The sequence below is a fragment of the Schistocerca nitens genome, chromosome 2 (assembly GCF_023898315.1).
Source record: "Schistocerca nitens isolate TAMUIC-IGC-003100 chromosome 2, iqSchNite1.1, whole genome shotgun sequence".
In the NCBI taxonomy this organism is placed as follows: domain Eukaryota; kingdom Metazoa; phylum Arthropoda; class Insecta; order Orthoptera; family Acrididae; genus Schistocerca; species Schistocerca nitens.
In genome coordinates this window covers 941,823,822-941,838,364 of record NC_064615.1, presented here as the reverse complement: position 1 = coordinate 941,838,364, position 14,543 = coordinate 941,823,822, and the positions used below count along the sequence as shown (strand labels likewise).

The 14,543-nt window shown below is 38.6% G+C and overlaps 1 protein-coding gene across 3 annotated transcripts in view; it reads left to right on the top strand.

The window, feature by feature from the left end:
• The window catches only part of LOC126237265 (triokinase/FMN cyclase-like), a 243,471-nt gene that overhangs the window by 202,764 nt on the left and 26,164 nt on the right, over nucleotides 1–14,543 (top strand). For all 3 annotated transcript variants that reach the window (XM_049947192.1, XM_049947193.1, XM_049947191.1), the window contains exon 12: nucleotides 3,407–3,654. In XM_049947192.1, the coding sequence (XP_049803149.1) occupies nucleotides 3,407–3,654 (248 nt within the window). The remainder of the gene's footprint in view (nucleotides 1–3,406; nucleotides 3,655–14,543) is intronic.

Here is a 14,543-nt window from a genome sequence, read left to right as displayed (position 1 = left end):
TCGATGACGGTTTGGATGTACCGTGCACTATTCAGTGTCCCCTCGACGATCACCAGTGGTGTACGGCCAGTGTAGGAGATCGCTCCCCACACCATGATGCCGGGTGTTGGCCCTGTGTGCCTCGGTCGTATGCAGTCCTGATTGTGGCGCTCACCTGCACGGCGCCAAACACGCATACGACCATCATTGGCACCAAGGCAGAAGCGACTCTCATCGCTGAAGACGACACGTCTCCATTCGTCCCTCCATTCACGCCTGTCGCGACACCACTGGAGGCAGGCTGCACGATGTTGGGGCGTGAGCGGAAGACGGCCTAACGGTGTGCGGGACCGTAGCCCAGCTTCATGGAGACGGTTGCGAATGGTCCTCGCCGATACCCCAGGAGCAACAGTGTCCCTAATTTGCTGGGAAGTGGCGGTGCGGTCCCCTACGGCACTGCGTAGGATCCTACGGTCTTGGCGTGCATCCGTGCGTCGCTGCGGTCCGGTCCCAGGTCGACGGGCACGTGCACCTTCCGCCGACCACTGGCGACAACATCGATGTACTGTGGAGACCTCACGCCCCACGTGTTGAGCAATTCGGCGGCACGTCCACCCGGCCTCCCGCATGCCCACTATACGCCCTCGCTCAAAGTCCGTCAACTGCACATACGGTTCACGTCCACGCTGTCGCGGCATGCTACCAGTGTTAAAGACTGCAATGGAGCTCCGTATGCCACGGCAAACTGGCTGACACTGACGGCGGCGGCGCACAAATGCTGCGCAGCTAGCGCCATTCGACGGCCAACACCGCGGTTCCTGGTGTGTCCGCTGTGCCGTGCGTGTGATCATTGCTTGTACAGCCCTCTCGCAGTGTCCGGAGCAAGTATGGTGGGTCTGACACACCGGTGTCAATGTGTTCTTTTTTCCATTTCCAGGAATGTATATATATAAATTAATAGAGGGAAACATTCCACGTGGGAAAAATATATCTAGAAACAAAGATGATGTGACTTACCAAACGAAAGCGCTGGCACGTCGATAGACACACAAACAAACACAAACATACACACAAAATTCAAGCTTTCGCAACAAACTGTTGCCTCATCAGGAAAGAGGAAAGGAGAGGGAAAGACGAAAGGATGTGGGTTTTAAGGGAGAGGGTAAGGAGTCATTCCAATCCCGGGAGCGGAAAGACTTACCTTAGGGGGAAAAAAGGACGGGTATAAACTCGCACACACACAAATATCCATCCACACATATACAGACACAAGCAGACATATTTAGAGACAAACTCTTTGTGCACAGCCAGCACATCTTGGCACAGTGTTACACCGTCCTGGTTATCTGGATAGTTCCCACTGACACCAACCTATCAGAACTCCAGAGGTAGGAACTTGCCCTTCAATATATCCTCTCTTCCCGTTGCCCACCAGGCCTCAACCTCTGCTAATTTCAAGTTGCCGCCCCTCGTCCATCACTTGTCACTTAACAACATCTTTGCCTCTGTACTTCCGCCTTGACTGACATCTCTGCCCAAACTCTTTGCCTTTACGTATGTCTGCTTGTGTCAGTATATGCGTGGATGGATATGTGTGTGTGTGTGTGTGTGTGTGTGTGTGTGTGTGTGTGTGTGTGTGCGTGTGTGCGCGCGAGTGTATACCTGTCCCTTTTTCCCCCTAAGGTATGTCTTTCCACTCCCGGGATTGGAATGACTTCTTACCCTCTCCCTTAAAACCCACATCCTTTCGTCTTTACCTCTCCTTCCCTCTTTCGTGATGAAGCAACCGTGGGTTGCGAAAGCTTGAAATTTGTGTGTGTGTTTTTGTGTGTTTTTTATTGTGTCTATCTACCAGTGCTTTCTCATTTGGTAAGTCACAGCATCTTTTTTTAATATATTTTTGCCATGTGGAATGTTTCTTTCGTACAAGTAAATATCCTAAGAGTCTTAAAGAGACCTCTGCAGGATGTTCACTTTGACCCCACAGTGGAAACGGTTCACAGAATGTAAAAGGTTAAACGAAGTTGTGCCTGCTCATCTGTGTACATCTGCCATGCTACATGGACGGAAGCTGTGACATAATCATGAACAGCGGATCAATAAACTGGAATCAGTAGTTGTGAAAGTGATTCAAATTGATATGTAAAAAGCAAAGTGTAAACAATACAGCCCTGTGAAGTATTTACTTGTGAATATACTTAAGTTTCATTGCAGCTGTGTCACATTAATTGGTAGTATAGCATCCATTAATTCCCTTCATATTGAACCTTGTACTGAGTGAATATCCCAACATAGTTGAAGTCATGGTGTTACGGTGGAAGAAGCAGTCTTGTGCTGAATTTGGCAGGAAGATATGGAAGGCACACAGTCATAAAACATAACTCTCTTCCCATGCAGTAGTACAGGTGCTGTATTCCAGCTGGGCCACTTACGAACTACCATCTGGTGGCGTCTGGTACATATGTCACAAATGAATGAAAAATACATTTCCATATTTTTTGTGAATACTTTTCTTGGAAATCCTCAATTCAAATGTGGTTTGTCAGGGATAAAAACATTATAAAAAGTCACCAAAACAAATTTTGAAGGCAGACAATATCAACGGCACCACAGTAGGACTGTCTAGTTCACTGAGTGCTCCCTCTCATGGTTGTTCCTTAGGTGTAATGCCATGACCAGAACAGTCATCTACTAGCTTTTGGTGTGTGCGAAGGGTTGTGTATGAAGGCCCCTCGCAGATTTCATGTAAAGTAGTCAGCTGTGCCTGAAGTCAATGAAGAGGCCCTATATTATCCTGTGCTGTAGCATGTTAATTTTGATTAATTTATACAATCAAGTACATTGAGGAAAATTTGTTTCTAGATATGTGTAAAAGACTAATGTCATATATTGTAGGTTATATGTTTGTTATTATTTTATTTTTGTATACTGATCTGAGGACAGTTCATTTGGCACCTGTACCAGTCATTTTAAAAATGAAAGCAATTTAGACATACAATAAAATGTGTTGTACAACAAGTGATTATTGCAGACTTCCTCTGAAGACAATATGACAGTTTTTGCTGTAATCAACTAGCAACAAAGTTTTGAACAGTTTGTTTTGTTTGAGCATATAAAAGTGAATCTCGGCCATTGCTTGCATCTCTTTCTTTATTTGTAATTATTGCAATTATTTTGTTTTCCCACTTCCTCTGCAACTTAAAATATGGAGCTACTGATACAAACTTTCATACTATTGTTGCTCAGCTCATAAGAAATTTAAAATTTCTGGGAGTGTACTCTCACCATTTCCTGTTTATAGTTGACCTATCTATTCTCATAAATATATAATACAATGAGGTTAACTTCATATTTCAAACAAGAATACATTTTAAGAGTGTATTAATGGCATGAACCTAAGTACACTAAAAGTAATATTATTAAACAGGTATCCTTGAAGAAATAGAGAAGTCATCCCTCAGTTGTCCAGGAAAGGTATTTCTGCAGTTAGCAAATGTTGCAGAAAGCCGCATGGGAGGCACATCAGGAGCTGTGTATAGTCTAATGTTCATCAGTGCTGGAGCAAAACTTGAAGACAGTTGTCTGAATCATTTCAAGGCATTTGAAGAGGCTTGGAAATGTGCTCTGGAAGGTGTTATGAAGTACAGTACAGCCCGCGAAGGTGACAGAACAATGGTATTTATATCTTAACTAAAAACTGTAGATTGCTTTTAGTTACTGAGACACAACATAAATTGTTATTTTATGAAGTTATGTTGTTTTTCTAGCAAATTATGAGACAAGTTACTAGTCATTACTGAGACAAAATATCAATACTATCAATGAGACTACCCTAGCTTTCAGACAACAAGACCTACATGTGTAAATAAGCTCTTATAGCACAAGCAGTCTTAACAGTTGTGTTATGATATGTCTTGTTGCAAAATAGCTACAAAATGAATGAGGGAGAAAATGTCTCATTGAAGTGATAAACATTATGAAAAAATCAAATGAGGTAGACTAAATTAATTGATATTTTGTATAAAAGTACATATATACTGTCAATGTATGAAAATTACTAGAGGACATTGCAGCTGGCTTTATCTTCCTTGGAATTTGTCCTTGTATTTCCATTCTCATGGGACGTTTCAAATGCCAACAATTCAGCCAAACCATAATGTTGTGAAAAGATCAAGCAACCTGTGATACATCTTTTTATGAATTGGGTGAAGAATGTTCCATTCTACCTGCATACAGCAATTGCTCTGGCATGCATCTACATGGTCTTCATACAATAAAGGAATATTCAGAAATTAAAGTTAGATAACACAGTGTATGCCCTGAAGCAAAAAACCACTGTCAGACCCCCCCCCCTCTCCCTTCTACATATATTCACTTCTACCCTTCCACAGACATTCACTTCAGCAATGAAACAGCCTATTCTGAATTTCCTTATTAACACTCTTGACAATGAGCATCACAGATAACACAGACATGTGCAAGTGAAGAATGGAATCATCACCAAAACTTGCAGGTGTACAAAAAGGGAAAACAGTAATATCATTCAGTGCTAAATCTTCAATGTCACCACCAAAACATACACATAAAAGTGCCAATGCCATTAAACTATACACCATTACTAGCAGAGACAGGTAAATTGCTAGAGAACATAGCTAACAAAGATAAGGGGTGTTAAATCTGTCTCAGGAATCTAACCCCACCTTGCATTCAGAGTCACCACATCTTGACACAACATAAGGATAAGGAGACAGTTAAAATCTCATTGATAAAATAATTAAATCAATTCAGGATTCAAATGGAGAAATTGAGTCTCTTGGCACAGAGTCTCTTGGCACAGGTAGGCCCTTGCATCCTGGCTTCCAAGTGACTAAGTGACTCATTTCAAAGACACTGGCACCACTGTTCTAAGGGTAAAAAGGCCACCACAAAACAGAGGACGTCAGTGAAGAGAGATCTGTATCAGTTGGACTCCAATGTACTACTCCTTCTTTGAAAGGACTTTAATGTTCATGGCATGCACTTCAACTCTGCTTATAGGTAGCTTCCTGCTACTTATCTATCAGTATGCTCTCCCACCATCACAATAACTGGCCCTTGTCAACAATTTGCTCTCTAGTGACACTTCCCATTTTGGGTACAACTGGCAGAATGAGAAGTGCCTGATAAAACCCTGCCTAAATTAGTGACCTGCGAGATGAACAGGATATTGGACAATTTCTTGATGCAAGGGAAGAAGCTGTTTTAGTTCCTCCCCTCAAATCTGGCAAGGACCAAATATGCCTAACTATTACAATGTTCTGTTGATTACATGTACAGGGAAGGTCTGGGAGTAGATGGTCAGCCACTGCCTCATCTGAATCTCAGGATAGACAGCTCCTTAGTCACTTCCAGTGTGGATTCAGGAAGATATAACATCCCTATCTTACAGGATTTATCCTCACAGGTGGCTTTTGGGGATGTCTCCTTTTCTTGCATTCTTTCTCCCCCTTGTTTTATTGCAAATATTGAGTTGGTGATGTCCTATACAAGCATTTTATATAAGAAAATGGTGTGCCTCAGACAGAATTTCCAGAGTAACTCAGTTTTTAAGCTACTAAGAATATAACATTCACAGCAAAGAGCCCCCTACAGTGCTTCTTAATTGTGGACGAGTTTTCAGCTGTATGATCTTCCTCAATTAAGAGGACAGAGAAATTTGTGTAAAATAAAGGTTTTAAATTTTCTACAGCACAGTCTGTATGTGTTCCTTCTACTGATTATGTAACCGGAGCTCACAAGACATCAACAAGAAGCTGAAGATAACAGTTCATTACATATTCAGGTGATTTCCCCAAACATTTAACTGATAGTCAGCAACAAAATGTTACAGAAGGATATGATTCAAATGAACATGGGGGACAATCCAGTGAAATTAATACAAATGTGTGTACACTGTAATTAATACAAATGTGTGCAGTGACTTAGTACAGTATGTACAAATAACAGCTCAAGAAAACAAAAACACACTGTTACAGTGACATATGCTCAAAATGTAAATAGCAAACAAAGTAAAGAGACTGAAACAAATCAGTGTTATGATCTAAATAGTCCTAACAATCTTGCAGATTCCACAGATGAAAAATCTGCAAAAATGCAGAGCCATCTTTAAAAGAATTGTACAGCAAAAGGAGAAGAAACAAACACTTTGGCAATGAAACAAAAGCTTTTGTGAGAGCTGAAGGGAATAATATTTTGAGACTGTGGCTGAATAACACAAGTATTCATACAAAAGTCCACTACTAAGCATTAAACAGAATGTAGGAAACCTACCCCAGAATTCTGTTACATCTGGAAATGCCAAATCTAAAAGCAGGATTAAAACAATTTTGTGTATGGGAGAAAAACAGGGAATATTGTATTGTGAAAAAAGTGCATGCCTATGCCTGAACTGAGTCAAAAGTGGCAATCTCCTGTAAATGTCATTAGCTTTCTGCAAAAGATTTTCTTAAGCATAACAACTTTAAAACTGAAAAGCTTGAAACAAAGGGGCTTGATAACAGTTTCACAGTTAGTGTTGACTTTGAACCAAGAGGTAAAGTAATGGATAACACTATAAGGCCGAAAAATATTGTGATAAAGCAATTTTTTTTCAGAGAATAGACAATATTCCTGTGACACACAGGCACAAAGAGCAACTAATTTTAAAAGGATCAAGTACTCCACAGAATAGTTATAAGCAGTGCCAATGTATAATGTCTTAGAAGTAAACTTGAATTGTTTACAGAAGAAGAGAAGTCACATGTGATGCATCTGTATGAATACTGGTTGTTAGACATGCAACTAAGTACTAGAACTGTTACTGAATACCTAAATTTGCTAAGACTATTGTACAAAATGACCTTTGTTAGTGTATCTATATATACCAACAGAAAATGCAGTGTTAAAGAAATTGACTTACAGAGCTTCTCTGTAGACCTAGATATAGAGTTGGCTGCTTAAGAGTATTTGGATTTTGATGTAATTGTTGTCTTGATATACCATTTTCCAAATGGCAACTTTGAAAATTTCCTCACCAAAATGGAATCTTGTATTTAATGTATTTGAAATAAAAAATTGCATTGTGTGGTGATTTCAGTATACACTTTGGTAAAGAGAGCACTAAGGACAGAGAATTTATGAACCTAGTAACCAGTTATGGACTACTCGTAGCAAAGCATTTACCAACCAGAGGTGATGTCTGCTTTGAGACTGTGATCACAAATCTAAATAACTGGGACTATGAGATAACTGTAGAGCTAATAATCAACCAACTGTTTCCTGGCATTCTAATTATGTATTCACAAGGAGGGTCGTACATAAGGATACACGAGTGCTTTCCAGACAGAACTACCTGCAGTACAGTGGCAGCCTGGCTTACACAAAATGCAGCATTGATGCATTTAAAAAGACCTCCAGACCAACAAACCAAAATTTGACTGTATCTATTCACACAAGACCACAAAATGACCTGCAAATGTGTCACAACATAGACAAAATATATGAAAAAAGTATACAAGTGAACTGAAAAAATTAAAATACACTGTACAGCCATTACATGCTCACTTCAAAACCACAGCACATCCCAGCACAAGGGAAATGTTTTACAGCAAATATTAACGAACAAAAAGACTGTATAGAAAGGAAGCAGGAGGAAAAAAAACAACAGTAGTGAATTCATTGAACTCGTACTATGCAGTCTGGGCCCTGATCAATAAAGGCAGGAAAAAACCACCTCTTCCTTAAGCTTGTCTAGTCCAGATGACTTCAACAACTTTTTTTTATTGACATCATGGAAAACAATAGAAGTGCAATCCTAGACTTGAATATAGAGCCTGCAGTGGCTAAGAAATGACAGAAGGTGCACCATAATGAACTGGAGGGAATTACAAAACAATTAAATAATAAAGATTGTAAAATCTTATTCTAAGCCTTCTGGATATACATGGGATATCCACACATGTCCTCAAGAAAATTATCTATGAAACTGCTGAACAATTAACTACGGTAATTTAAGCATTTCTCTCTTATGGTGTATTTCTGGAATTTCTGAAACTTGCACCCATACAGTGTCAGTTTATAAAAAGGGTAACCCAGGCGTGGTAGCAAGCTTTAGACCAATCTCAATAATTCCAATCTTTGCTGCAATGAAAGACAGTCTGTAATTACTTCAAAAACAATGAGCTCTTCCTAGATGCACAGCATGGTTTCAGCAAGGAAAAATTTACAATAGCAGCAGCAGTAGATCTGGTTGCTAAGATAAATCACAATTTTGAAGAAAAAGAACTTTTAGCACTGGCACTTTATGACCTTAGTAAGAAGTGATAAGCTCAGGCAGATTTTATCAGTGCAAGGAGCACTAACATGTGACCAGAACCTGAAATATGGTGTGCCACAGCAATCAATAATGACACCCCCCCCCCCCCCCCCCAGGTCATAGTAAAGTAAATGATTTTTAGCTCTCGAGGGCAGTTTCTGCTAGATGTCACAACTTTGAACATGAAAGGCATCATCAATGCTAGCAAGGCCAAAGAAGCAGCAGATGCTTTGTCTGAGGTGTCAAAAGGAATGGTTTTCTATAAACAAAATGAAAATCAGCGAAGAAAAAATGAATAAAATGGCATGTAGCCTCAGTGACAAAGGATACCCAAACTATGTAGGGACTGTGAAACTTCTGGGGTTCATGGTGGACAGCAGACTCACATTGCAAGAACACACTGCACATGTGTGACACACTGTCACAAGTCCTATATATCGTAAGAAAACTGAAGCATGACAACTGGCCAGTATCTGCCAATAGTATATTATTCATTGTTTCATAGCCACATCAGCTATGGTCTGTTACTATATGGTCATTCTACAGGTTTCAAGAAAGTGCTATAACTTGAAAGAAAAAAAGAAAGGACCATAACATGAGTAGGAGACAGGAGCACTGCAGGCCATTATTCATAAATTTGGAAATAATGACTGTTTATAGTCATTATGTATTTTTGTGCCCCTCCTTCCAGTTAAGAAAAACTTATATTCCTTCAGAAATAGGCAAGAGATACGTGACCACAACATCCAAACAAAGCGACCATAAACATACCAACCTGTTCACTGTCCAATACAAGGGACATTTTTCTGACTACTGTCCTGAGAATGTTCAAATCACTGCCCATGGAAGTGCAGTCCTACCGCTGAACACATTCCAGAAAACAATTTTTTAAGAAGTATGTCCATTAAACTTCGTCTAGACTATGAACAAAGTGAATAAATTCAATGAACTTTCTCCAAAACTAGTAAATCTGTCAGAGAACAAAAATGTCAATGGTAGATGAAATGTATCTATAGTAAAATTCTTCATCTGTTCAAATTTTTTGTAAAGTTATGTATTATTTGTATTGTAATATAACAATCTTGTAATTTTTGACATAGTGTATCAAGCCATGTTGGTCAACAACACATGGCTGGTAGTAAAACTGGTAATAGCCTTTAACTATCTGGAACCTAGAATGAGACATACCATTTTCCTTTTACAGGCTCATTCAAGTTTCTGGGCCTCATTTTCAATAACAAGCATGCCTGGCTGCCACATCTGAGGAATCTAAAACACAATTTTCAAAGTGATCAACATTTTTATGTGCATAAATCATAAAGTATTGGGAGCAGACCAATCTCCACCACCTGCACCAGTATTATACAGATTTTGTTTGTTAGTGTCTGATACATGGACATTGTACCTAAAGACACTAGTTGCTAAGACACCATGAGGGAATCAGATTGCAACAGGGGGTTTTAGGAGCAGTGCAATGAGCAGTCACTGCACAGTTTGAATTAAGTGACAAATCCTTATGGTGCGGCAGACCTACAAAATTTAGAGTATTACACAGTCACTGACACACTTGCCATTGCATGTGCTTCAACGGAACGAGACTTTAACAGTCCACTGAACAGAAATCAATACCTAAAACATGGTTGGACAATTTAAACAACATTGTCATTTTAAGTGCACCGAGTAACTGATTAGCATTGCTTTCAATTTTTTAATGCACGGGGGTCCACAGCAATAATGAAATTATTAAATGAAATGTTTTTTTGCTGTAAAGGCTGAATTTTATTTAAGAAAAATTTATATTCCATGATCGGGCAATTTCAGTGTCACTGTCATTTTCAAATCCACCATTAATCAGACCCCAAATACACCTAAGTAGCATACAACCACCAAAACATAACTTTAATTTCAGTAATGATGATTATTCATTTTCATTATTGTTATTAGTAATAGCTGCAGCAGCAGTATGACAGCACTACCAAAAGAAAAAAAAATTTCTATCGGCATTTGACAGAACATGATCATAATATTAAACAGGAAACACTAGGAAAGTGTTTTTCCTATTTAATATTAAAACATTCATGTAATGAATTCCTAATTTCAAGTCTTTTCTGCCTATTGTGACTACTTTAAACAAAATGATATGTAAATCATTAAAATATGGAGGAAATGACTGAGACAATAACATATGAATCTTCCATGCAGATGGACATTGCCCAGAACGTGTTCACGCTCAACAAATTGACATGCAAGAGTTTTCAGCAGTTAGTAAGCCTAACTCAGTTGCAAATTCTAACAGAAAGAAGAAGGTTCTGCTGCTAGGAAGTTTGCTGGTAAAGGTATGGGCCAGCAGGTGGAGGAAGTGTTGGGAAGTGAGTACGAGGTCACCAGCATTGTGAAGCCTAATGCTGGGTTGGCTCAAGTGACTGACAGCATAGGGGAGTTATTTAGAATTTTACGAAAGGATCAGGTAGTGATTTTGGGTGGAGTAGGGAACAGTCTTGATAAGGATGGGGAATATGACTAGGTGATGACCTGGTAAAGATAGCTACTCAAACTGGTGGCACTAATGTGTACTTTATGCAACTGTTTCAGCATCATGATCAGCCTCATCTTAATGCTGCTGTTAGACGTGTTAACATGGGACTGGAAAAGCCACTGATGGTGGAGGGCATGGCTCACGTTGCAGTGGTGCCAGTTGAGTCTATCAATATATAGGGTTTCACTAGGTAGTAGTTGGTGTTAGAACTGCACCTTTTTTTAAGATTTAAGTCAGTTGATAGGTATCCCTGCTTAAAGGAAGTCCCTCCAACAAAAGAAGCACCTTCAGAGGAGGTCAGGTATCCAAGTAGAGAAGGAGTTAGCGTATTTCATCAAAATATAAGAAGTATTACAGATAAAGTTAGTGAGCTGCTTATAGATGTTGACTTTTGACATTATTGGTTTATTGGAACACCACTTAAATAATTTGAAAATTCAGAGTTTTCCTTTACCAGGATACACATTAGCTCGCTGTTTTTCAAGGAGTTCTTTGTAGAGTGGGGGAGTGTCCATGTACATTATTCCATTTGAGTCTGTAGACGTATCACGGCACTGCACTGAACAGGTATTTGAATGTTGTGCAGGGGCAGTTGAATTTTGTGAAATTAAACTTCTAATTGTTGTTGTTTATAGATCCTCTAACTTTGACTTCAGAGCATTTCTGCTGAAACTGGAGAGGGTTCTTGGTTCACTTTATAGGAAGTACCAAAAATTAGTTATATGTGGTGACTTCAGTATTAATTTTGTATGTGAATGTAGAAGAAAAAGGATGCTGGTAGCTCTGCTAAGCTCATATGGTCTGATGCAGGCTGTGTTTTTTTCCAACCAGGGGAACAGTAACAGAGCCATAGACAATATTTTTATTCATTCTTCATTACTAGATGAACATCCTGTTGGTCAAAGGGTAAATGGCTTTTCAGACAATGATGCACAAATTTTAACACTAAAAGGCTTTTGTACTCAAACAGGTGTTATGTATAATTACAAACTATCTAGGAAAGCTAATCCAAGGGCAATAGAGAGTTTTTTAAACCTCGTTAAGGAACAAGAGTGGCAGGATTTTTATAGTGCCGATAACGTAGATGACACATATAATGCTTTCCATAATACATTTATCATGCTCTTTAAGAGTTGCTTTCCATTAGAACATTCTAAACAGGGTATTAGCAGTAAAAGACAGTCTGGGTGGCTGACTAGTGGGATAAGGATATCATGTAGAACAAAGTGGGAATTACATCAAAATATTAGAAGTAGTCACAATCAAGCCACAGTAGCCCATTACAAACAGTATTGTAAGGTACGTAAAATGTTATTATAAGGGCACAGCGTATGTGGTACGCAAATAGAATAGCTAATTCACAGGATAAAATTAAAACCATGGGGTCATTTGTGAAACAAGTGTCTGGTCAACAGCGCAAGGTCAATATAAAGTCAGATCACAGTAAAAATATTTCTGTTAATGATAAGTCAGATATGTGTGCAATATATAACAATCATTTTCTGAGCATTGCTGGTGAATTAAATAAAAACTTAGTTTCTACAGGGAATCTTATAACTCTCTTGGTAAATGCCTTTCCGAGATTGATGTCTGAAATACTCCTCTATGATACTGACAAGGGGGAAATAGTCAATAATTAAATCACTGAAGACTAAGGACTCTCATGGATATGATGGATTCCCTAGCAGATCATTAAAGTACTGTGCTGCACACGTTAGGCCTGTAACTAGCCATATTTGTAATTTTTCCTTTAGGAATAGTCAGTTGCCTGAATGATTAAAGTGCTCAGTAGTAAAGCCATTTTATAAAAAGAGAGAAAGGGATAATGCAGACAATTTTAGACCTCTTTCTATGCCATCAGTATTTGCTAAAGTTATTGAAAAGGCTGTGTATGTGAGGATAATTGATCATTTTACATGGCATAATTTGCTATCAAATGTACAAAATGTACAGTTTGGCTTTAGAACTGGTTTAACAGCTGAAAATGCTACATACACTTTTCTCTTATGGAAAGGGAGTAGCTCACAATTGGCTCACCTCTCTTTTTATCAACAGACAGCAAAAGGTCATTATTCAGTGTTAATATATAGAGGGAAACATTCCACGTAGGAAAAATATATCTAAAAACAAAGATGATGTGACTTACCAAATGAAAGTGCTGGCAGGTCGACAGACACACAAACGAACACAAACATACACACAAAATTCAAGCTTTCGCAAGCAGACATATTTAAAGACATATTTAAATATGTCTGCTTGTGTCTGTATATGTGTGGATAGATATGTGTGTGTGTGTGCGAGTGTATACCCGTCCTTTTTTCCCCCTAAGGTAAGTCTTTCTGCTCCCGGGATTGGAATGACTCCTTACCCTCTCCCTTAAAACCCACATCCTTTCGTCTTTCCCTCTCCTTCCCTCTTTCCTGATGAGGCAACAGTTTGTTGCGAAAGCTTGAATTTTGTGTGTATGTTTGTGTTTGTTTGTGTGTCTGTCAACCTGCCAGCACTTTCATTTGGTAAGTCACATCATCTTTGTTTTTAGATATATTTTTCCTACGTGGAATGTTTCCCTCTATATATATATATATATATATATATATATATATATATATATATATATATATATATATAAAAACAAAGATGATGTGACTTACCAAACGAAAGCGCTGGCACGTCGATAGACACACAAACATACACACAAAATTCAAGCTTTCGCAACAAACTCTTGCCTCATCAGGAAAGAGAGAAGGAGAGGGAAAGACGAAAGGATGTGGGTTTTTAGGGAGAGGGTAAGGAGTCATTCCAATCCCGGGAGTGGAAAGACTTACCTTAGGGGGAAAAAAGGACGGGTATACACTCGCACACACACACACACACACACACACACACACACACACACACACACACACATATCCATCCACACACACACACACACACACACACACACACACACACACACACATATATAAACACACACACACACACACACACACATATATATATAAAAACAAAGATGATGTGACTTACTGAACGAAAACGCTGGCAGGTCGATAGACATATATATATATATATATATATATATATATATATATATATATATATATACTGCTACATCCATTTTCAATAAGCTACCATAAAAATTTAAAAATATTAGCAGTAATTCATGCACTTTCTAATCGAAACTGAAGAGTTTCCTCATTGGTCACTCCTTCTATTCTGTTGATGAGTTCCTTGACAAATTAAGCTGATTCCTACATTACATTGTTGACTGCGCCTACTTAAACTTATGGCTTGTCTTTTTTTTTTTTTGTTTATAAACATTTCACTTTGTCTGTTATTACTTTTATGTTGTAATTTCATGTACTGACATGTTCCATAACCTTAGAGATTTGCTCCTCAATTTGATCCTAAGGAACTAAAGGTGTAAAATAAAACTAAACTACCAATTTGCTTAGCAATTGTGTTGTAAATAAATGACCATACAGTCACATAAAATAGCCTGCAGTATTAACTCTGTATTAAACTGTCTCTTGCTATTTTGCAACACATAAAGTGCTTCTTGTTAGTGTTATAACTGTAATTCAGTCTTTGTGATACTTTTCTATGAAGAGCTGTTTTCCCTCCAGTAACTTATTTTGATCTGCATCCATAGCAGCAACTGTTATTCAGCATTGCAGTTACTAATAAATGTATAAAAAT